The 25,223-nt window shown below is 43.2% G+C and overlaps 2 protein-coding genes across 3 annotated transcripts in view; one reads left to right on the top strand and one right to left on the bottom strand.

The window, feature by feature from the left end:
• LOC126278462 (CD151 antigen-like) overlaps nucleotides 1–25,223 on the top strand; it is a 1,693,623-nt gene that overhangs the window by 67,304 nt on the left and 1,601,096 nt on the right. The window lies entirely within an intron of this gene.
• LOC126278933 (decreased expression in renal and prostate cancer protein-like) overlaps nucleotides 21,466–25,223 on the bottom strand; it is a 111,936-nt gene continuing 108,178 nt past the window's right edge. The window contains exon 4 of the mRNA XM_049979211.1: nucleotides 21,466–21,522. Coding sequence (XP_049835168.1) covers nucleotides 21,466–21,522 — 57 coding nt within the window. The remainder of the gene's footprint in view (nucleotides 21,523–25,223) is intronic.

Raw genomic sequence — 25,223 nt, 5'->3', positions numbered from 1 at the left:
GAAGCATCGCTCGTGCGATACTCAGCTTGCCCTTTTATGGCATGATATCCTGATAACCATGGATGAAGCACAGAAGGCAGATTCCGTATTCCATATTCATATTCATATTCATGTTCCGACAAGCGTTGGACACGGGGCCCCAACGCAGACAGTTAATGAAGGTCCGAGCATACGGGTTACGCTTCAAAGTGAGTGAGTGGCTCGAAGACTTACTGAGTACACTACTGGCCATTAAAATTGCTGCACCACGGAGATGACGTGCAACAGACGCGAAATTTGACAGGAAGGAGATACTGTGATAGGCAAATGAATAGCTTTTCAGAGCACTCACACAAGGTTGGCGCCGGTGGCGACACCTACAACGTGCTGACATGAGGAAAGTTTCCAACCTATTTCTCATACACAAACAGCATTTGACCGGCGTTGGCAGGTGAAACGTTGCTGTCATGCCTCGTGTAAGGAGAAGAAATGCGTACCATCACAATTCAGACTTTTCAGCTGGGGTTGGTCGAGAGCCGATGACTGTTAGCAGAATATGGAATCGGTGGGTTCAGGAGGGTAATACAGAACGCCGTGATGGATTCCAACGGCCTCGTATCACTAGCAGTCGAGATGACAGGCATCTTATCCATACGGCTGTAACGGATCGTGCAGCCACGTCTCGATCCCTGAGTCAACAAATGGGGACGTTCGCAACACAACCATCTGCACGAACAGTTCGACGACGTTTGCAGCAGCATGGACTATCAGCTCGGAGACCATGGCTGCGGTTACCCTTGACGCTGCATCACAGACAGGAGCGCCTGCGATGGTGTACTCAACGACGAACCTGGGTGCAAGAATGGCAAAACCTCATTTTCCGGATGAATCCAGATTCTGTTTACAGCATCATGATGGTCGCATCCGTGTTTGGCGACATCGCGGTGAACGCACATTGGAAGCGTGTATTCGTCATCACCACAATGGTGTATCACCTGGCGTGATGGTATGGGGTCACCTCTTGTTCGCATTGACGGCACTTTAAACAGTCGACGTTAAATTTCAGATGTGTTACGACCCGTGGCTCTACCCTTCATTCGATTCGTGCGAAACCCTACATTTCAGTAGGATATAATGCACGTTCGCATGTTGCAGGTCTTGTACGTGCCTTTCTGGACACAGAAAATTTTCGACTGCTGCTCTGGTTAGCACATTCTCCAGATCTCCCACCAATTGAAAACGTCTGGTCAATGGTGACGGAGCAACTGGCTCGTCACAATACGCCAGTCACTACTCTTGATGAACTGAGGTATCGTGTTGAAGCTGTATGGGCAGCTGTACCTGTACACGCCAGCCAATCTCTGTTTTACTCAATGCCCAGGCGTGTGAAGGCCGTTATTACGGCCAGAGGTGGTTGTTCTGGGTACAGATTTCTCAGGATCTATGCACCCAAATTGCGTGAAAATGTAATCACATGTCAATTCTAGTATAATTTTTTTGTCCATTGAATACCCGTTTATGATCTGCATTTCTTCTTGGTGTAGCAATTTTAATGGCCAGTAGTGTAGTAGCACTCAGTACGTTGCCCTCGTCTGTGAGTGTTCATCTTAGTCAAAGGAAACGTCAGGAGTTTGGCATGGAGGTGTGACAGAACCACTCTTGTTCTCTGTATCGACTAGTTAAATGATCTAACGGACAGGATGAGCCGGAATCTGAGTCTTTGCTGATGACACTGTTGTGTACGGAAAATCGTCGCCGTTGATTAACTTTAGGAGGATACAAGGTGAATTAGACAGAATTTGTAAATGTTCTAACAGTGAAAAAATGTAAGTTAGTGCAGATGAATAGGAAAAAGAATTCCGTAATGTTCTACTGCAGTATTATTAGTGTACTGCTCGACACGGTCACGTCGATTAAATATCTGTGCGTAATGTTGCAAAGCGATGTGAAATGCAACAAGCTTGTAAGGATTGCAGTAAGGGAGGCGAATGGTCGACTTCGGTGCATTGGGAAAATATTTTGAAAGTGTGGGTCATACGTAAAGCAGACGACATAAAGAAAGCTACTGCACCCATTTCTTGAATATTGCTCAAGTGTTGTGGATGCCAACCAGGTCGGATTAAAGGAAGACATCGAAGCAATTCGGAGGCACCCCACTAGGTTTGCTGCCGGTCCGTTTGATCAATAGGCACGTACCGGGTGATCAAAAAGTCAGTATAAATTTGAGACCTGAATAAATAACGGAATAATGTAGATAGAGAGGTAGAAATTGACACACATGCTTGGAATAACATGTGGTTTTATTAGAACCAAAAAAATACAAACTTTCAAAAAATGTCCGACAGATGGCGCTTGATCTGATCAGAATAGCAATAATTAAGAACAACAAACTAAGACAAAGCAAAGATGATGATCTTTACAGGGAATGCTCAATATGTCCACCACCATTCCTCAACAATAGCTGTAGTCGAGGAATAATGTTGTGAACAGCACTGTAAAGCATGTCCGGAGTTACGGTGAGGCATTGGCGTCGGATGTTGTCTTTCAGCATCCCTAGAGATGTCGCTCGATCACGATACACTTGCGACTTTAGGTAACCCCAAAGCCAATAACAGCACGGAGTAAGGTCTGGGGACCTGGGAGGCGAAGCATGAGGGAAGTGGCGGCTGAGCACACGATCACCACCAAACGACGCGAGCAAGAGACCTTTCACGCGTCTAACAATATGGGGTGGAGCGCCATGCTGCAGGAACATCGTACGTTCCAACAGGTGTATATGAGCCAGGCTGGGGATGATGCGATTCTATAACATATCGGCGTACCTCTCACCCGTCACGGTAGAAGTTTTCTGTCCAGCGCTATCTGTCGGACATTTTGTGAACTTTTTAATTGGTTGTAATAAAACCCCATGTCATTCGAAGCACGTGTCAAATTTTATCTCTCTATCTACATTATTCCGTGGTTTATTAAGTTTTCATATCTATACTGAATTTTTGATCACCCGGTATTTTACGGAGATGCTTTCGGAACTGAAATGGGAATCCTTTGAGGGAAAGTACCTTTCTTTTCGAGGGACACTGTGGAGAAAATTTGGGGAACCGACGTGTGAAACTGTCAACGGAACGATTCTGCTGCCGCCAACGTACATCTGCGTAAAGGTCGCGAAGAAAAGAGAAATTAGGGCAGGCACAGAGGCATGCAGACAGCCGTCTTCCCCTCGCTCTGCTTGGGAGTGGAACAGGAGAGGAAACGACCTTTAGTGATAAAAGATACCATCCGCCATGCATCATACGGCGGTTCCCACAATGTGTATCTAGATGCAGATGGATATCCATTTCCTAAAATAAGGAACGGTGAGGATATATCGTGGTTCGTATGGCAGGAGAGAGATACGTGAGCCGAACGTTGTTGGTTCAAATGGCTCTGAGCACAATGGGACTTAACATCTGAGGTCATCAAACCCTTATAACTTAGAACTACTTCAACCTAACTAACCTAAGGACATCATACACATCCATACCCGAGGCAGGATTCGAACCTGCGACCGTAGCATTTAGAACCGCTCGGCCACACTGGCCGGCGAACGTTGTTGATTTGGTTAGGTAGGAACTCCGGTAAGTACCCAGTCCTATCCTGTACACTTGGACGGGAATGAAATTCATTTCGAAGTATTGGTCACGTAGCAACATCGTCTGTTTATTTCATTCTCTACTGACCTGGGTGACGTTAAGCACAGTCTTCATAACGTGTCTGTGTGGTTCGTATGGCCAAGTCGCGGACTCAATTTGGATTCTCCGTGGATACAGCGCAGAGAGCCCTGGCGGCCTGTTCTCGCCTGCAGTTCTCATCAGCTGGGAGTGCCCCACCACTAATGGGCCCTTTTCAGAGGTAACATAATGGAAGAGCCCGCGAGAGCACCGGCACGGCGCCTGCGCCCTTAGTTGGACTGGACTCGGTGAGTGAGTGTGGAAGGCGTCTCACCTGGCTAACGAGGCGGAACTCAAAACTGCGGACGAATGTTGCATGCTGATTACAGGAACGTGCTTCAGTCAGGGTAATTTCCGTTCAACTGGATTAGTAAGTGGATTTTTATCCAGAAATGTGAACTATTGCAACACGTATGTGTATTAATGAAAACACACAGAAAACTAACGCAATTATAATGTCTTATTTCTCGAATGAACACGGCCTCAGCTTCACAACTGTTCAACATGATACTTTAAATTAGTAAATTGTTAATGGAATCGGTTTTTGTAAAAAAAAAATTCTGTGAACTAAAAAAGTTCCCGAGTCGCAGTTTCTAAGAGAAGGCATAACGCCGCAAAGAGCCTCTCATTTGCAAGGCAACAAACTCAGAGATGAACTCCACTCACGCAGCAATCCTACGTAACAGGTATAGGAGGAGTTGGGTAACGTGGCCACTCTAAAGGAAATTGAATTTTCATTAAGTCATGGTAACTAACGGAAGCTTACCACGTACAAATTTTGAATCTACAAATTCTAAGATGCAACAGCACGTATTTTTATATGAAAAAGGAAATAATATACAGGAATTATTTTCATTTTTCTGATGACTTAAACAGAGATCTCTCTTCTTACCGCGCCGTATTCACCCTTGCAAATCAGTTAACCGGTTCGTTCCCACTTGCAACAAATTTGACTAATACACAAGGGCTTTAAATGAATCCTAAATTTGATAATGTTATGGCCATGTAGTCGCCAGCCACAAGTGGTCGCATAACAACGAAATCCGTTCTTTCAGTGCAAACAGGCAATCCCCCGCCACTTTTTAATCGTATCTTCGTCAAATTAGTGCACTACAGTTCCTCTTCGCGAACCAAAAGCGGTAAGAAAAGGTCCTGGACATAAAATTCGTGTTGAAACACGTAGATTGTAATTCTCAGAAAAACAATAGTTGTTGATAATCCACTATAGCGTCTCCGTTAACATATGTTTCCATCAGTAAGTAAATTAACTTTCATTTATGAGCATCGTGCAAGTTCACTCAATTAATCACACTAGCGCAAGCCTTTTAGATGTAAACTGCAGCATACGCCTGCCCTAACATTTCTCAAAGTCGGATCAAAATGTATTTATATAATACAGTCAGCCAGAAGGCTTTTCTCCATAAACATTTATTAATGTCTGCTCTCCAAACTTCCTCTGTACTATCTAGCTATGAATATTCACTAGGATGTATGAAATTGAGAGTCTATTAGTAATATCTTTTATTGAAGGCTCATCAAAGCTGCAACACTGAAACTCCAATAACCGATTTCGTAGCTATGTAAGTTATTACTTAACAAACACATACGAAATTCCCTCGCATAGTCACTGGCGTGAATCATTATTCCTTCAACACGCCTCTGAAACCGTTCATAACAAGATAAATCTTCAAAACGTGTTGTACACGTTTTACAGTAGGACAATTCGTTAAAGTAAGAGATATTATTGTATACTTAGCACTCGTAACAACGCGCTCCAAGAACGTGTGTTGAATCTTATTATTTTTCCGTTCTCTTCCTCCGTTCTCTTCCTCCGTTCTCTTCCTCCGTTCTCTTCCTCTGTTCTCTTCCTCCGTTCTCTTCCTCCGTTCTCTTCCTCCGTCCTCTTCCTCCGTTCTCTTCCTCCGTCCTCTTCCTCCGTTCTCTTCCTCCGTTCTCTTCCTCCGTCCTCTTCCTCCGTTCTCTTCCTCCGTCCTCTTCCTCCGTTCTCTTCCTCTTCCTCCGTCCTCTTCCTCCGTTCTCTTCCTCTTCCTCCGTTCTCTTCCTCCGTTCTCTTCCTCTTCCTCCGTTCTCCTCTCTTATATACAGGGTGAAGCGAAATTCGCTCTCACGGGCTTCGCAGCCCTACTGCCCACATGCCAGCGATAAAAAAATATCCTAAATTTCGTCCGACGAGTACCTCCGGCAGAAAAAGGACGCTAGAGCGGCAATCTGGCAACACTGTAAGCACAGTTTGGTAACTGCCTCTGTCAGTACACATTAATAGTGCTGTACAGTTGGTGCAGTGGATAGCGTTTCGGGTTAGCATTCAGGAGATCCTGCGTTGAGGCAAATGTTTATTATTTGGTAAATGTAGTCCAGGTAGTACGGTATCTGTCATCTTAATCAACAGCGACTGTAGCGGCTCCTCTAGAAAACATTTGCCCTTGCATACTACGATCGCAGAAATGGAAGAATGGTCAGCTTTGAAAGAAGTCCTTTCCACGTCGTGGGTGAGAATTTATTCGCACCACTTCATCTACTAGAAGCGAAACCTATTTTCTTTGTACCCTCATCCAGTGGCCCCATATATTAGTACCAACTGTTATTCTTGCCTCGTTCAGCTCCATTACATTTCGTTAGGGCCATACATTACCAGTAGGACTAGAAACGTGCTTTGCCAATGTCCAAACTCAGTTACTATTTATGTTATCACCATGGTCCCACTAATTATGCCTTTCAACATTGAGTCTGGTAACCGCATGCTGTTTAGTACGTATGTGAATGCATAATGATATTATTATTGATAGTAATATTAATAATATTATTATTACTACTATTATTATTTTATTTACAGGGTATTTCAAAAATGACCGGTATATTTGTAACGGAAATAAAAACTAAACGAGCAGCGATAGAACTACACCGTTTGTTGCAATATGCTTGGGACAACAGTACATTTTCAGGCGGGCAAACTTTCGAAATTACAGTAGTTACAATTTTCAACAACAGATGGCGCTGCAAGTGATGTGAAAGATATAGAAGACAACGCAGTCTGTGGGTGCGCCATTCTGTACGTCGTCTTTCTGCTGTAAGCGTGTGCTGTTCACAATGTGCAAGTGTGCTGTGGACAACATAGTTTATTCCTTAGAACAGAGGATTTTTCTGGTGTTGGAATTCCAACGCCTACAACACAGTGTTGTTGCAACAAGACGAAGTTTTCAACGGAGGTTCAATGTAACCAAAGGACCGAAAAGCGATACAATAAAGGACCTGTTTGAAAAATTTCAACGGACTGGGAACGTGACGGATGAACGTGCTGGAAAGGTAGGGCGACCGCGTACGGCAACCACAGAGGGCAATGCGCAGCTAGTGCAGCAGGTGATCCAACAGCGACCTCGGGTTTCCGTTCGCCGTGTTGCAGCTGCGGTCCAAATGACGCCAACGTCCACGTATCGTCTCATGCACCAGAGTGTACACCTCTATCCATAGAAAATTCAATCGCGGCAACCCCTCAGCGCCGCTACCATTGCTGCACGAGACACATTCGCTAACGATTTAGTGCACAGGATTGATGACGGCGATATGCATGTGGGCAGCATTTGGTTTACTGACGAAGCTTATTTTTACCTGGACGGCTTCGTCAATAAACTGAACTGGCGCATATGGGGAACCGAAAAGCCCCATGTTGCAGTCCCATCGTTCCTGCATCCTCAAAAAATACTAGTCTGGGCCGCCATTTCTTCCAAAGGAATCATTGGCCCATTTTTCAGATCCGAAACGATTACTGCGTCACGCTATCTGGACATTGTTCGTGAATTTGTGGCGGTACAAACTGCTTTAGACGACACTGCGAACACCTCGTGGTTTATACAAGATGGTGCCTGACCACATCGCACGGCCGACGTCTATAATTTCCTGAATGAATATTCCGATAATAGTGTGATTGCTTTGGGCTATCCGAAACATGCAGGAGGCGGCGTGGATTGGCCTCCCTATTCGCCAGACATGGACCCCTGTGACTATTTTCTGTGGGGATACTTGAAAGACCAGGTGTACCGACAGAATCCAGAAACAGTTGAACAGCTGAAGCAGTACGTCTCATCTGCATGTGAAGCCATTCCGCCAGACACGTTGTCAAAGGTTTCGGGTAATTTCATTCAGAGACTACGCCATATTATTGCTACGCATGGTGGATGTGTGGAAAATATTGTACTACAGAGTTTCCTACACCGCAGCGCCATCTGTTGTTGACAATTGTAACTACTGTAATTTCGAAAGTTTGTCTGCCTGAAAATGTACTGTTGTCCCAAGCATATTGCAACAAACGGTGTATTTCTATCGCTGCTCGTTCAGTTTGTATTGCCGTTTCAAATATACCGGTCATTTTTTGAAACACCCTGTATTTACTTTCTGAGACGTTATGTCTGGTTAAAAATGGAAAGTGAAGCGGACCTTGATTAAGCGTGACTTCCTTTTAACTGTACGTTATGTGTTACATTGCAGTTAGGAACTATCGGATAATTGAACATGTATCAATAATTACAGATTCCTGTAGTTGTATATATACATTTGGATGTAGCTGTATTGCGCTGATGTACTGGTGCTTATTGTATGGTATGACTCCTGTAGTTGACAGTATAATTGGTATAATGTCAACTTTATTCTGATGCCACATGTACTTGACTTCCTCAGCCAGTTGTATGTATTTTTCAATTTTTCTCCTGTTTTGTTCAGTATATTTGTTGTATTGGGTATGGATAATTCGATTAGTTGTGTTAATTTCTTCTTTTTATTGGTGATTATGATGTCAGGTTTGTTATGTGGTGTTTGTTTTATGTTATAATGGTTCTGTTCTTTTATTATTATTATTATTATTATTATTATTATTATTATTATTATGCTGTCGATCGGATTGTGGAAACATCTAGTCTATTACCGTTAGGGAAAAAGTGTGATTTGAAACCGAACATTTCACAGTTAGCGATGTCGGGATGAATCACGTACAGCAACAAGATGTCAGAGGGGTAATGCGCGTTAGGTGGAACGGTGCGCAGGACTGAGGGCGTGTTTCTACTGTATACGCTGTCCACCAGACAGGGCCTACTTGTACACACATCGTAATTTCTTCGTGTTTTGTTCTCCAACAATGAGGATTATGACTTAAGTCATACACAAACGATGAGTAGGTGGGAATGCTTCTGGTCTGTGGCAAATCTTAAAAACGGGTTTGTATTGCCGCTCGTGAATATACTGCTAAATATCCTGGTCGACGTCATCCAGATAATAACTTGTTTCGTCGCCTGGACCCATGCCTTCGGGAGACAGAATCTCTCCTTCCACCATCGCATGGCAGAGGTCATCCATGGACTCGCCATACTCCAGCTACAGAGGAAACTATTCTGGAGGCCATACACAAAGAACCTCAGCGATGTACACGTGCGTGTATCGCAACGCACGGTCGTTACTGTGCTGCGCCAGCGTGAGCTGCACCCCTCTCATTACGCTTTCACGCAACACCTGCATTCTGCAGATCGCCATCAGAGGTTGAAATTCCGTAAATGGTTCCAAGGACAACAAGGAGCGAATGACGACTTGGTGAACACCGTAATGTGGTCGGATGAAGAAGCATTCACTCCTAAGTGTGTCTTCAATATGCACCATGTCCACCATTGGAGTGAGGTTACCCCGCACATTCCCACTATTGCGGATATCAAGTTTGATTTGGTATCAACGTCTGGTCCGGCAGGCGTTGGTGACCCTACATCTTGCCTGACCGGTTAACTACACGCAGGTATCATACGTTCCTCTCAAACTATCTGCCTGACGTGCTGGAAGATGTTCCACTACATGTTCGGCAGAGGATATGGTAACTATCTGCCTGACGTGCTGGAAGATGTTCCACTACATGTTCGGCAGAGGATATGGTTCCAACATGACGGTACACCTTCACACTCTGGATTTAATGTGCGACAGTAAGTGGAAAGAACATTTCCAGGGAAATGGTTCGGACGTGGAGGTCCAATTGTATGGCCACCAAGTGCACCTGACCTCGGTCCCCTAGATTTCTTCCTGTGGGGACACCTGAAGGAGCTCGTGTACTCCACTCTGCCGACGAATGTGAAATAATTGGTAGCTCGTGTTGATGCTGCTCTTGTTACTGTGGACGCAGCTTTGCTGCGAATGGTCCAGCGCTGTATGATCTGACGCGTTGCGCAGTGTTTGGACATGCAGGGAGGTCGCATTGACCATCTGTTGTTCTGAGGACAACGTATTCTGTTGTGAAGGTATTGCGGTCATTAGCATCGTTATTAATATGTCATTGGTTGTTAATGTGTTACATCTGAGAGCTCATATTACATTTAGTATAAATCACAAGGAGATGTTGTCTTCTTATACTGAGCTGTCATTTTTAGCATCTCGAAATTGATTTTGTTTTTGCAATTATTCTGCCCTATGACAGGTCATTTGTTGCAACTGTCTATTTCTTATTTGTCTAACCACGTATTTATGTTCAGCGTTACAAAATTTCGTAAATTTAGGATACATGTGACCTAAGAAACGGTATATACTACAGTATGAAATGTGAGAATGAAACTAGCAAATTAAAAAAAATAAAGAAATAAATAAAATAAAAAAATGGGCTCCAACCCAGGATCAAACCTTCAATATCCTGCATGCTAACCCAAAACTCTATCCACTGCACCAACTGCACAGCACCATTAATATGTTCTGACAGAGGTAGTTACCATAATTGTGGTTACTGTGTTCAAGATTGTCACTCTTTTACGTCCTTTTCTGCCGGATGTACTGCCGGACGAAATTTTGTTAGGGACATTTTTTTTTTTCACTGGCATGTGAGAAGTGCGAAGCCCGAGTGTGCGAATTTCGCTTCACCCAGTATAAGCTATACGTAAACTTAATGAGTTATGGACACCATCTAAGGTAAATTAACGAGTTGTTTTGTGGCGAGGGTAATGTTACGATACATCGTTAAATATCTCTAGGAAACAAAGTAGAAGTACGCTCTTCAGTTTCTTAATTCCTGTATCTTGCCCTTTTGTTTCGGGAAGTAATAGCCTACGGACGTAATCTTAGACCAGAAGTTTTAAAAATGTATATTTTAACTGTTCATTAAAAAGTGTTATAAAATGTTATTAGAGAAGAATATTTATTCGCACGGTTATGAGGTAAACGCCTATCTGTTCATTTCACTCGTCGCCGAGATCACGCATAAAGAGGTTCGGTGCAAACACGAATAGTTTACGCCGTATCTGGAGGAGCGCTCCTGCATCAACATTGTCATAATGAAGGCTAAACGCAATGGAATTAATGTGGACATCAACAATTTCAGTGGTTATGGTGATTATTTGGTACTGCACGGTACTGGAATCAGCAGTGCGTAATGCAAACTACGTTTATTGATCTGGAATGTTATGATACTAAAAGTTTGTCGATTTTGGTATCAGCTCGAAGTTCACCCGAAATTGTGCACAGATTTATAAATTACCTTAAAAATTTCCTTTCAACCATTCTTTCCAATCAGTTTTTCCAATTATTCAATCAATTATTAATCCATTTCCATTGCCACATACCTATTGAAACGTTCATATTTCATGTAAGACGCCAGTAAGAGAATCTTCCCTTAAAACTTCCAACTGTTCGCCCGCCTTGCGAAAATGAAGCCTGGAAGTCTTTTTCATGTTAAATAATAATTTTTCTTCGTGATATCTGCTCAGTACTACGAATCACCACATTACTTTACTTCTTAATCATCTCCAATCATATTTTACAGAGAAAAACTTTTTAATGCTGTCTCATTAGCTCAGATACAAAGGCATTAACAGCAATTTTACATTTCATTTTATTTCAATTTCAGTCAAACTAATGGCAGGACAATGTCTTACAGCTTCGTAGGAGCTCGCTGGGGGAAGTCGGCCTGCAATATCGTCAGTCTGTTCATGACGCAGCGACGCCCATAGCTTGGTGGAACATATTGTTTCATAATGGACATTAAACAGATAAATCACACGCACACAGTCAATAGAATTGCAGTGACATTAGTAATGTAATTACACAAACCGATATCAATACTTAGCTGGCGTCGCTCAGCGGAAATTTTCGTCTTAATGTCCCGTGAATGTTTCATTTGTAAACATTACAACTCTTTGGAGTAATGTGGCCAGTGTCATAGCAACAGGATCCTATGTCTGTTGTTCTGATTTACGACCTTACTTTCTAGCTGTCGTGATATCTGTAAGAACACTAAGTAGCTGCAGCAGATCGTTACTGCATTGGGATAAATACACTACTGGCCATTAAAATTGATACACTAAGAAGATATGCAGATGATAAACGGGTATTCATTGGACAAATATATTATACTAGAACTGACAAGTGATGACATTTTCACGCAATTTTGGTGCATACTTCCTGAGAAGTCAGTACCCAGAACAACCACCTCTGGCCGTAATAACTGCCTTGATACGCCTGAGCATTGAGTCACACAGATTGAATAGCGTGTACAGGTACAGCTGCCCATGCAGCCTCAACACGATACCACAGTTCATCAAGAGTAGTGACTGACGCATTGGGACGGGCCAGTTGCTCGGCCACCATTGACCAGACATTTTCAATTGGTGAGAGATCTGGAGAATGTGCTGTCCAGGGCAGCAGTCGAACACTTTCTGTATCCAGAAAGGCCCGTACAGGACCTGCAACATGCTGTTGTGCATTACCCTGCTGAAATGTAAGCTTTCGCACGGATCGAATGAAGGGTAGTGACAGGGGTCGTAACACATCTGAAATGTAACGTCCACTGTTCAAAGTGCCGTCAATGCGAACAAGAGGTGACAGAGACGTGTAACCAACGACATCCCATACCATCACGCCAGGTGATACGCCAGTATGGCGATGAAAAGCTTGAAATGTGCGTTCACCGCGATGTCGCCAAACACGGATGCGACCATCATGATGCTGTGAACAGAACCCAGATTCATCCGGAAAAATGACGTATTGCCATTCGTGCACCCAGTTTCATCGTAGAGTACACCATCGCAGGCGCCCCTGTCTGTGACGTAGTGTCAAAGGTAAACGCATGCATGGTCTCCAAGCTGATAGTCCATGCTGCTGCAAATGTCATCGAAGTGTTCGTGCAGATGGTTGTTGTCTTGCAAACGTCCCCAACTACTGACTCAGAGATCGAGACGTGGCTGCACGATCCGTTACAACCATGCGGATAAGATGCCTGTCATCTCGACTGCTAGTGATACGAGGCCGTTGGGATCCAGCACGGCGTTCCGTATTACCCTCCTGAACCCACCGATTCCATATTCTGCTAACAGTCATTGGATCTCGACCAACGCGAGCAGCAGTGTCGCGATACGATAAACCGCAGTCGCGGTAGGCTACAATCAGACCTTTATTAAAGTCTGAAACGTGATGGTACGCATTTTTCCTCCTTACACGAGGCATCACAACAACGTTTCACGAGACAACGGCGGTCAACTGCTGTTTGTGTATGAGAAATCGGTTGGATACTTTCCTCACGTCAGCACGTTGTAGGTGTCGCCACCGGCGCCAACCTTGTGTGAATGCTCTAAAAAGCTAATAATTTGCATATCACAGCATCTTCTTCCTTTCAGTTAAATTTTGTGTCTGTAGCACGTCATCTTCGTGGTGTAGCAATTTTAATGGCCAGTAGTGTAGAAATGTTTGCTTACGTAGTGGATCAGGAACGGGACGTGGGCAGAAAATGTCAAACAAGAGACAAAGACATCATGTTTTTACTATCAAGTGCCGCTTACAAAATTTGTTCAGTATAAGCACCGGAGACTTCGACTAGATGCAGCATTCGTAAAACGTCGTGATCAGTAGTTGCTCACGACAGTTGTGGAATCTGAGGAATGTGTTCCAGTATACTCGTCTTCAGATCAGGTAGAGACCGAACGTGTCCGTGGTAAACGCGTTCTTTTAGATATCCTCATACACAAAAGTCACATGGATTGAGATAAAGTGATATTGCAGGCCATGCATCTGGAAACCCTCTGGAAGGCTGCATTAAGCAAAACTTTAACTGGTGTTGACCCGTCTTGCATGAAAACAATGGTTTCAACAGAGTAGCACTCCTCCAAAGCAGGAATCACATGCTGTACAAGGAGGTATCGATAACGGTGCACCTGGCATGCCCTTTGGGTGTGCTCTCTTCAATGAAGAACGGTCTGAGAGTAAAGGCGGTTGTGAATCCACACCACACTGTCACATACGTCAAATGTTGTGGCTCTTCGTGGGCAGCACGTGATTTAATAGTACCCCAAATTCGGCAGTTCTGTGTATTCACTACAACCTCTCGTCTACAGTGTGCCTAGTCACTCCACGGAATGCCGCCCGGCCACATGTCATCAATATCGATCCCAAGAGCGATTTCAGAACGTTGCTGCGGATCATGAAGTTTCAGTTGCTGCACCGTCTGGATCTTGTACGGGTACCAGTGAAAATAGACAGCAAAAGCTTCGGTATTGTTGACTATGGGATGGACAGCACTAGCATTACATGGCGCACGTGCTACATGGTCATCTACAGCAACATCGTTGATAACTTCCATCGGGATGGGACGCCTTTTTCTCCCAGGTCACACACCAAGCTCACAAGGGTTTTCGAATGTCATTATCGTCGGCGGCGGTGGCCGAGCGGCTCTAGGCGCTACACTCTGGAACCGCTCTATCGCTACGGTCGCAGGTTCGAATCATGCCTCGGGCGTGGGTGAGTGTGATGTCCTTCGGTTGGTTAGGTTTAAGTAGTTCTAAGTTCTAGGGGACTGATGACCTCAGAAGTTAAGTCCCGTAGTGCTCAGAGTGTAGGGAATCAGCCTACTCACGCCGTATAAAATTCACATCAGTCTTTCCATTGTGTGCCAGCCAGTCCGCTGTAACTAGCTCTGACGTCATAAATGTTGAGAAATACTTTAAAAATCAAGTAAATAACCTGAAACGGTTCTAGCATGTCGGGAGTAATGCTATATCATTATGTGTTGAATATCAGTTCAATAACTTTAACCACTTTCGAACTTTGGAAGTTTTTCTGTAAAAAATCATTGGCGCAACAGAAAAGAGCTAGAAACCTAAAAAATTATATTTAGATTCCGTTTGCATAATAATCTAGTAGAAAGTTTTCTGGATCTCGCAAATTAAAATTTTAGTTGAAATTCATGATTTGCTGGTTTTTGTCTTAAAAATTAAGGAAGCAAGATACATAAAGTAGGCGAATAAATAAAGCTAGGATGTTTAAATTTAAGTAGAAGGGAGATCCGCCACAGTCATAAAGATATGAGAAGTTTCAACTGAACAACTACAAAACTATAGCGATAGCGTATCTCCAAAGGGTAAGTTCAGAGCTCGTCTACTGCGTGTAGTGTAATTAAATTAATTCTCTCACCCAAAATATTGGACTGAACCACGTCAGACTTTTATGATTACTTACCTGTGTGCTGGTTGCACATTTAAATTGAGAGCTTCATTGGCCATCAGCAAAGGAAGCAATGATTTATTTAGTAACTTAAAGTGGTGCATTACTAGCCCAGCGGCTAGTCGGGAGAGCCAATTTAATCAGGCGCTCCCTTAGCCGTCCGCACCGCGGCTTTATATATAAGAACGCTGCATCTCTCCAGACGCTGATTAACGCACCATCTGTCCCGGGAGTCGCGACGCGTCGCGTCGGTATCATTGCTATAAACAGCCTCGGATGCCGTAATAACTTACTCGGGATACGCGTAACCATGAAATCGTTTTCGAGTGAAGTGTTAATTCTGGGATGACTTTAATGATGTATCTTCAGTTCGCGTATGTCGTATTTTCACGTGCCGCCGCGGGACAGACATTCTATCATTATTTAGCGTGGTGTTTGATGAATATTATCATCAAATTATGGCGAGCATTCACTTAAACAATTAATTTGAACAGTTATAGTTGCATCAGCGCTTTAGACTCTGAACTGCTCAGTTGGATTGTGTAGATTCTTTTTGGTCTGTGACTTTCAGAATATAGTGAACATTTTGAAGGAATCGTTTTTGATAATCAATCCCAGAAAATCTCCTAATTCCTCAGAGATATAAGCTGTGGCTATAAGTGTGTTTCTCGGTTGAAGTGGGCACTAGGAATTCTACTTCCAAGCTTCACGTTTTGCTAATCACTTTCCTTTCTGGTTGCCAATATTGTAGTTAGAGAGCCAGTGTTGAGAACGGCAAACAACAGCATTAAATAAATCATAGGAACATTTCATTTATTTATAACAAATTCCATACGCCGCCCCACAAGAGCCACTTGATTTGAATGTCATTATCGCCTTCCTTTCTCGGTAGCCGTACTGTTCACTAACGTTAGAGCTTGTTATATCACAGCGTGGAAGTCACACCTTGATACAGTGTACAGGGCGAGATTTGCACGTGGTGGCCGAAACTGAAACTGTTTCCTCCTGTGTAAATCGGTTCCACACTAACGCATTAGCATATCTACCTAGTTTCGCTGACATACAATGATTACAGCCCACACTGCACCTCCGTGAGTCAGCTGTACTTCAACCACCCAGTAGATAGTTTGCTGTGAACTTGCACATTCCTAGAAGACACAGGGTCATATTGTAGTAAATTCGGTATTGATTGTCTTATCAGTTTGTACAAATTACTTAATTTGTTCATTCAGTTTCCTCATCTACGTCTTGTTCCGTTATAATTTCTATATATAAGTTAAGTCACATTGTAATTATAAACACAGTCCTTATTATTCGTGCACTCTTTGCACACCCTCTGCGCGCTGTGTGATGGAGGCTCTCTTAGAATCTAGGGAAGACCGGGGCACATTCGTCGTAAGGGCACGATAGCCAGGTAATATTACTTCGTTAAATTTGACAGAATATGACTCCGACCAAGGAGGTTGGTGGCAACAATATCGTCGCCATTCCATAACCCATCTGTGCACTTAGACTGTTGAGCGAGGAAGGGCAAGCTTTTCATATTTTCTTGATCGTAAAAGTTAGTTTTGCTTGCTCAAGATATTTTGATGTATGTTCAAAGGCAACGCTCTTAGTGCACAAGGAAGTACAAAGGCTACAGCCACAACAGTAAGAATTAATTTGACAATGTTTAGAGCGTTAATTTTTAAGACGTTTCCCAAGACGAACTAAATTCAATTAAGGTGTTGGGGCACAGTGGCCTACTTAAATAGGCATATGTCGGCTTACACGGTCAACCTGCCCTACTGTCTTCTACATAGGTACTCTTATTTGATAGGTCCATTCGTAATCAAAGTCTGGATCATGTCCAAAGCAATTTTTACGTAAGCAGTTGGTGTTCGGCATTGATATTGGACCGGTAACATCTATAAGACCTTTGATTTTTTTTCTGTTCTATATTTTTGTACATAACAAATCTGATCCTAATTCTGTTGGTTGTTAATTGCCGAAGCTGACCCTTCAACTTACAAGAAAACAATAGTAACCCTATACTGTCAAAACAATGCCTGTTAATTTAAACTACGCATCATCTGACCAACCGTGGTTCCAAATGACTGAAGAAGATAGGCCGTTTGACAGATGCCAACTAAGATAAAAGACAGCAAACTAACGAAAAAAACTTCAGCAGTAGCCAGACACTTTAGTGAAGGATACGTTACAATGCAAAAAACACAAAAAGAAAAAAAATTAAAGGGAAATACATACTGTATAAAAAGTTAATTTTAAAGAAAGTGCCACAGGTCAAACTAAATCACATGATAAAACTCCTGAAATAAAACGTAGAAAGGACGTAGTCATTGCTAAGTACGTTCTTGAGGATGAAGAAGATGAGGTCGCCGTCTGTCTCAGGTGTCTTAAACAATTTTCTCACAGCAGTTCAGGTGAAGAATGGATTCAACGGACAGGTTGTAAGGGTGGCCACATCGGTCATGCGTTAAAAATTACACGAAAGTACTTTTTTATGAATGTTCGAACTGCGAAGAACCTATCGTGTATTCAGACAAAGACTGATAAAAATTCTGGACGTGCTTTTCTGTCAAGCTATTATTATAACAAAGATAACATACTTCATGATTGTAGTTTGTCATAAAGCTGTCGAATTTGTATTAAAATAAATTGGAAGTAGTCAATATATTTTCAATTAAAGAACCAATATAGTAACTAAATTAAATTATAGAGTAATTGGTCGGACAACTTTCCCTGTTGTTGGTGCAAGTTGGCTCACGTGGTATTTGAGTATAAATATGTTTTTATGAATATACAAACTGTGAGCCACCTCATCAGGTGGCTCTGAAGGTGCCGAAATAACGTACCAATGTTACCCCATAAAAAGATCAATGTAAAAATTTAAAATGCAAGCTGGACAAAAATCAAGGGCAAAAGTGACCTACCTTGCCGCAGCTTCCTTGTCGACTGGAAATAGCAACATTCCCTCGCTGTTAGCGCTGTCTGAATGCGTAAGTCGACAGCACTGGGCTGAAGAAGTCTCTGATTTTCTGTACGAAAGCTGACGCGACATGCAGAGCTACTGAAACACGAAATAATACTCAGCGAGAACAACACAGAATGGTGACAACAGACGCAGTGTAAACTGCGCCATATGCTGTGCCCGACCGCAAAAAAAGTGAATATCGGACCAGAATTGTACACCGCCTTGGGAATTTTGTCGACTCTGCTACACCCACCAGTCCCTGTACCGAGTTTCTTCCTGTAGTGTGTCACTGGTACACGGTTGTTTGCACGCTGTGCAGTACAGCTCTCGGACTGTTTTAATTTCCCAGAGGGCCAGCCCGTTATGCTGTTGTTCCTCTCGTTGCCAGAGGGATCGCTACCCCACCTGTAAACCCTGTAATCATTAGCATTCCCAGCTGTTCAGATGTTTCGTTCTGATCTGTTTCGCAGTGGAAAGCCAATTGCGGATGTAGCAATTTCCAAATGCGTAAATGTATTTTCGTTCTGTAATTTTTGCAAGTCTCACAGCGTCCGCTTCAGAGCTGTCATTTTAACATTACTTTATTCCTGACATTATGTTTAGGCACAAAGGACCTCGTTCCTTCTGTTTTACTCATTCAATTTGAATATTTGTTTCATTCTACTCAGACAATTCCACTGGCATGTCTTTTATATCATTTCTCGTATCAGATCCGCAGTTTTACATGGACGAATTATTTTCAGCATACGTTCCAATTTTTCACTGACGCTACACGTTAGTTTTTAAAGTGAATTGTTTCCACCGTTTTTGGAACTTCTTCGGCGGTTTTGAAATGCACGATTGTCTTACTTCTAAGTCGTATCTCCTATTTGTTGTCCGCAGCTCGTGGTCGTGCGGTACCGTTGTCGCTTCCCGCGCCCGGGTTTCCGGGTTCGATTCCCGGCGGGGTCAGGGATTCTCTCTGCCTCGTGATGACTGGGTGCTGTGTGATGTCCTTAGGTTAGTTAGGTTTAAGTAGTTCTAAGTTCTAGGGGGCTGATGACCATAGATGTTAAGTCCCATAGTGCTCAGAGCCATTTTTCCGATTTGTTTTGTGAGGCTTTGGGATATTTTGGCTGATGTTACCTTTTTTGGTCGTCACTGATGTTAATTGAACTCCTTTTTCTACCACGTTTCTGGCGTAACCCTTTATCAGAGGACTGTTAAATTAATAACAAATTTTTGCATTCCAAATGTGAACGCATAAAGGTTGGTTGGTTGGTTGGTTTGGGGAAGGAGACCAGACAGCGTGGTCATAGGTCTCATCGGTTTAGGGAAGGATGGGGAAGGAAGTCGGCCGTGCCCTTTCAGAGGAACCATCCCAGCATTTGCCTGGAGTGATTTAGGGAAATCACGGAAAACCTAAATCAGGATCTCCGGACGCGGGATTGAGCCGTCCTCCTTCCGAATGCGAGTCCAGTGTCTAACCCCTGCGCCACCTCGCTCGGTGAACGCATAAAGAAATTTGTTTATACAGACAAAATGGTTTGAAACTAAAACTTATAATTTTTTTTAAACAGAAATACGTACCAAATTGCAATATGAGTATAGTGATGTGACGAAGAACTGCATTGTGGTACGTATGGCTGCAAAAAAAAAAAAAAAAAAAAAATAAATTCAGTTTGAGACCATAGAACCTGTATATGCACGTTTGTGTGTGTGTGTGTGTGTGCGTGTGTGTGTGTGTGTGTGTTTACGTTCGTAATGTAAGAATGCCTTTTTTATACAGTTAATTAACATTAGCATGCAATCCATTCCTGTGTTTCCTGCAGCTACCGTGCATTCTGCGGTCTGAAGTATGGCTGTTTTACAAATTAATTTTGACTGGCAGTTATAGTGGTACCATATATTGTAAGTTGCTTCAGCAATTTAATGTTGTCTGACAATGCTTGTATCGACTGAATCTCGTTGTAAATAATGTTTATTTCATCAACTGCTCTTGGTGGAGACATGCTTGGGATGGCTGCGACATTCAGCGACCAGAAATAACCTAGACCTCTCTAGCTACGCTACAGGTCTGTCACTAGAATCAAGATTTCAGCCACAACCAAAAGTTTACATACTGTCTGTCCTTTGTTTCATAATACACTGCTAAGTAAGACAAAAAGGTAGCTTCAATGTAAGATCTATGGACAGCATAGTTATCTGTCGACGTCACATTACCTGACACTTATTACATAAATCGTACTAAAAGACGCGATTTGGAGAGACGTTTAACGCAGTGTACGAGGTGTGGCTATAAAATAACGGTACTGATGCTGTCAGAGTTAGAACGCATGCGCCAAAGAACCAATAGCTGCGAAGCGTTAAGCCTTCTCAGTCGAATATGGCACCTCTGGAGGCTGTAGACAAATCATTGTGGCCTGGTCTTCGTTTATATAAGAGCTGTTGTTTCGTTTTGCCAGAAAAATGATAGGTGTAATAATAGAGCAAAGAACTGCCCGAAGTTTCACATGAAACTTGGAAAAACTACTACTGAAACGTATCTTCTATTAAAAGAAGTCTGTTGCGATGACTGTTTTTCATGTGCGAGAATTTTTAAATTGCGCAAGCGTTCCCGAGAGGGCCGAGAAGACGTAAAAGATAACTTACGCCCGTAGCGCCCTTCAACATCGAAACTGGATGAAAATATCGGATAAATAGGGAATATTATTGGATTGGGTATTCGATCGATTGCTGAAACTGTAGGAACTGACGAAGAATGCGTAAGGCAAGTTTTACGTAACCAGTTTAACGCGAGAAAAGTGTTTGCGAAACTTGTGTCGAAAATTTTCTCAGTCGAGAAAAGGTTCTTGTGAAAATATTTGAACTGACGCTTTTAATACCAGTGAAAATTGTCGTAATTTCTTGGAAGCAGCGATAATTTGTGACTAATCTTGATTTGTCACTTCTGATTCAGAAACAAAGCGCTCAACAATGCACTAGAAGAGCTTGTCTTCACCGAGAGCGAGAAAAGCTCGAATGACAAAGATTCAAAGCGTTGATGATTTTTTCGATATTCACGGAATTGCGTATCTTCAATGAGCTACTGAAGGTTAAACTATTACTCAGCATTATTACATTGAGGTTATTGCTCAAATTCATCAGAAAATAAGGCAAAAAGCTACCTGAATTGTATAAGAACAAGTCACTGGTTTTGCAACAAGACAACTTACTGGCTCATAAGGCATTGTCTTTTAAGGGGTTTCTAGCGAAGCACGGAATCCCAGTGTTACACCAGCTACATTATTCGCCTGACCTAGCACTAAGTGACTTTATCTATTGCCAAGGTCAAATCTGCATTAAAAGGAACAATAATTCAATCGTTTAAGCTCTGACAGAACGGCACTCGTCATCAAGGAACTCACAGAGGATGATTTGCATCTGGAGGATTTAAAGTGCGTTTTTAAAAGCTATGAGCTCTTGCTCGAAACACATGTCTTCTCTTGAACAATCACTCACAACGAAACTTCCTGGCAGATTAAAATTGTGTGCCGGACCGCGACTCGAACTCGGGACCTCCGCCTTTCATTGGCAAGTGCTCTACCATCTTTTTTTTGGTGTTTGGTCATTGACGACGTCACATGACATCCGTTCAAGTTCGTTTGTTGATCCGTCCACCCCGTTTTTTATTACAGAGGCCAACGAGCTCTCTGACCGAACACGCTGAGCTACTGTGCCAGCGGCCATCTGAGCAACCAAAGAACGACTCACGTCCCGTTCTTACAGCTGTACTTCTGCAGTACCTTGTCTCCTACCTTCCAGACAGTTTTAACCTGCCAGAAAGCTTCATACCAGCTCACACTCCGCTTCAGAGAGAAAATTTCGTTCTGGAATTACTCATAATTCTCAAAGTACGCATTTTAGATCTCGTGATCAGTCCGTAAAGACTGTAAAGGGACTTTAGTTACACCCGGTATAACGACGTAAACAGCGTTAGATGTTGAGTGACCGTGTGAAGGACACGGAGATGGCACACGCTGAAGTAAGGCAACGGTGCCAGCGCCCGTTAGTTTTAAAGCAGCCTGTTGTTGGTGTTCATTTGGCCGGCTTGTTCAGTCTTCAGTATCCAAATTTGTCGGGCATTTGGACATGAAATTGGCCCGATATTGGAAACACGGGGGCAGGCACTCTCTTCATCAAGGTTCAAGTCGACCACACCTGACTGCCACAAGGTAGAGATAACTCTAGTGTGCACCAAGTAAGGTCGTAACCTCTTCAGATTTGCGATTGCCATCCGACAGGAAGTAGTAAACTTAAAGCAGCGTTCAGTTTCGTGCCGTACCCATGATCGGAGACCATAATCAGACGGACTACGGAATTTTCATCCCATGCGTAGTCTGGTTTTAATACAAAACATGTGGCCGTGATTGTGAAGCATGGAATGGTTATGATGGCACTGCACTGTATTCAGTAATGACTCGCAGTTCTGTACTATCCCAGACGACCATCGTCGGCTAGCATGGCGGAGGTCTGGGGGTCGATCCCATTCTTCCACAGTTTTGGAGCCGGTCGGAGTGGCCGTGCAGTTCTAGGCGCTGCAGTCTGAAGCCGAGCTCCCGCGACGGCCGCAGGTTGGAATCCTGCCGCGGGCATGGATGTGTGTGATGTCCTTAGGTTAGTTAGGCTTAAAAGTTCTAAGTTCTAGGCGGCTGATGACCTCAGAAGTTAGGTCCCATAGTGCTCAGAGCCATTTGAGCCACAGTTTTGGAGCGGTACAACGGTGTTGGCTCTGAGCACTATGGGATTTAACATCTGTGGCCATCAGTCCCCTAGAACTTAGAACTACTTAAGCCTAACTGACCTAAGGACATCACACAAATCATTGCCCGAGGCAGGATTCGAACCTGCGACAGTAGTGCCTAGAACCGCTCGGCCACTCCGGCCGGCTCAGCGGTGTTAAACCTGGTGTCTCGGTGTGGGGAATCATCGGACTTCAGATGAGGGTTCGTAGTGACTGAGGGAACTGCGACGGCACAAAGGTACGTCACAGACACTCTGCGTCCTCAAATGTTACGTGTCACTTGACCATAACATGGTGTTTTTCAAGAGAACAGTGCTAGTCTACACAAAGCACGTGTCTCTATGAACTGTTTGCATAATGTTGACACACTACCGTGGCCAACACGATGCCCAGGTCTGTCCCCAATAGAATATATATGTGGGACCACTTAGGACGCTAACTCTGTCTGATTTCTCATATTCAGGATATCATCGGCCAGTTAAAACAGCTGTGGGCCATCTTGCTTTATGCTTTTTTATGCCACCTTCCCCAGCCGATGCAATGGATGCATCGGGGCCACAGAAGGTGCAACGTCACACTGACAAGTGGAATTATATTGCCAAGTTCTCTGTGAATTTGACTTGATTGCAATATCACTGAAATAACATCACACACCCTGCCAATCCGTGAAGTTTCATTTATTTCGTTTCCTCTCCACCTCTGGTTACCTCACTTTTTTTTGGTCAGTGAGTCGAACTCAATTACAATGGGCCACCACCAACCATCTGTGAAGCTCTGACAGTGCCAGCCACTCTTACTGGTGAAACGTTAGGACAATCGTTTAACAAACGTCGGCAGAAGATCCAGTGACAGAAACGAATAGCCAGTACGCCAAGAAATGACTACGTAAGCTTCAACAGTTTTTTACGCACATGATTTATTCGGAGTTTGACTTTTACGCTGCACCATTTAAATTTCATACAGTTGTTTCCAGAGCAGCGAAACAAACGGTATTGCCAACAGAAATGAGAGGTAATCGAAGGTGGTAGTTTCGTCGTAATTCCATTATCGTCAAGGATATTCACCACTGTGCTCCTTTTCATGAGGTTATGTAGGATAACGTTGTAATAGAGAAACGGAAAACGTATTTCAACTCGTGAACGGCACCAATCCTCAGGCTTTATCTACTAAAAGATAAAACGCCAGATGATCACATTTAGGTCACTAGGGCGGTGGCAACACTTCCAAAGAAAGTGGAACCAAGCCATGAATTGTAAAAACATAGCTTTCCTCATTTTTATTCCTGTCGTGGCCCCGTACATATTCGCACACTGAGTTGACTCGTGTCTTTGTCAATTCCGCGTTCCTTGGGTCAAACCAGAACACTGCATTCAATGCTCTGTCAGTCATCATCTCATCTCGAGGTTTCTATTGCTTACGATCTTCGTTGCAGAGAAAAGCGTCCCCTATCTCGTCGAAAAATAGTTACTACAGTACCTTTATGGCGTTGACAACCCAGACTCTCTTGGTCTACTCCTTGTGTAGGAATCTATCAGCTCGAGTTGAACATCTGTCGCGCTCTTAGATTAAACTTCTAAATACAAAATCCCGTGGCCGAGCGGTTCTAGGCGCTTCAGTATGGCACCGCACGACCGCTACGGTCTCAGGTTCGAGTCCTGCCGCGGGCATCGGTGTGTGCGCTGTCCTTAGGTTAGTTAGGTTCAAGTAGTTCTAAGTTCTAGAGGACTGATAACCTCAGAAGTTAAGTCGCATACTGCTCAGAGCCATTTGAACCATTTTGAACAAATTCGCGTGAGGCAGAATGCTATAACAATGCAGTCAATTTGGAGTCGCTCCGGCTTAGGAGAGCTACAAAGAAAATCTAAGGCCGCAGATTTCATCTCGCATAAATCTGTTTTCTCCGACTAACACTTGTTATCTTTCTAAGTGTAAAATCCTGATAATATGATATAAAAAAATCAAATAAAAATCAGAATTAACTTTCACTCGTCGTACACCAATGAAACTTCACTAACCAGTTCCTGTCCCTTAAGAAAAGGCTGTTAGTCAGTCAGTCCACAATTCAGCATAACTGTCTGACCAATATATATTATATATATACACTAATGAAATGTATTGTAACTGACGGCAAAAAGCCGAGCACTTTCTTTCGTCCACCACAAAATCGATTATGTGTTGTGGATCTGAATCTCTGGGTCCAAAGACAATTCAGTATTGTCGCTTTATTCACAAGAGATCTGCACCCGCCATAGTTTAAATAGTTTAAATGGTTCAAATGGCTCTGAGCACTATGGGACTTAACTTCTGAGGTCATCAGTCCCCTAGAACTTAGAACTACTTA

This window comes from Schistocerca gregaria, chromosome 6 (genome assembly GCF_023897955.1).
Source record: "Schistocerca gregaria isolate iqSchGreg1 chromosome 6, iqSchGreg1.2, whole genome shotgun sequence".
Lineage (NCBI taxonomy): Eukaryota > Metazoa > Arthropoda > Insecta > Orthoptera > Acrididae > Schistocerca > Schistocerca gregaria.
The sequence above is the reverse complement of the archived record's forward strand: the minus strand, read 5'-3'. Positions and strand labels throughout refer to the sequence as shown.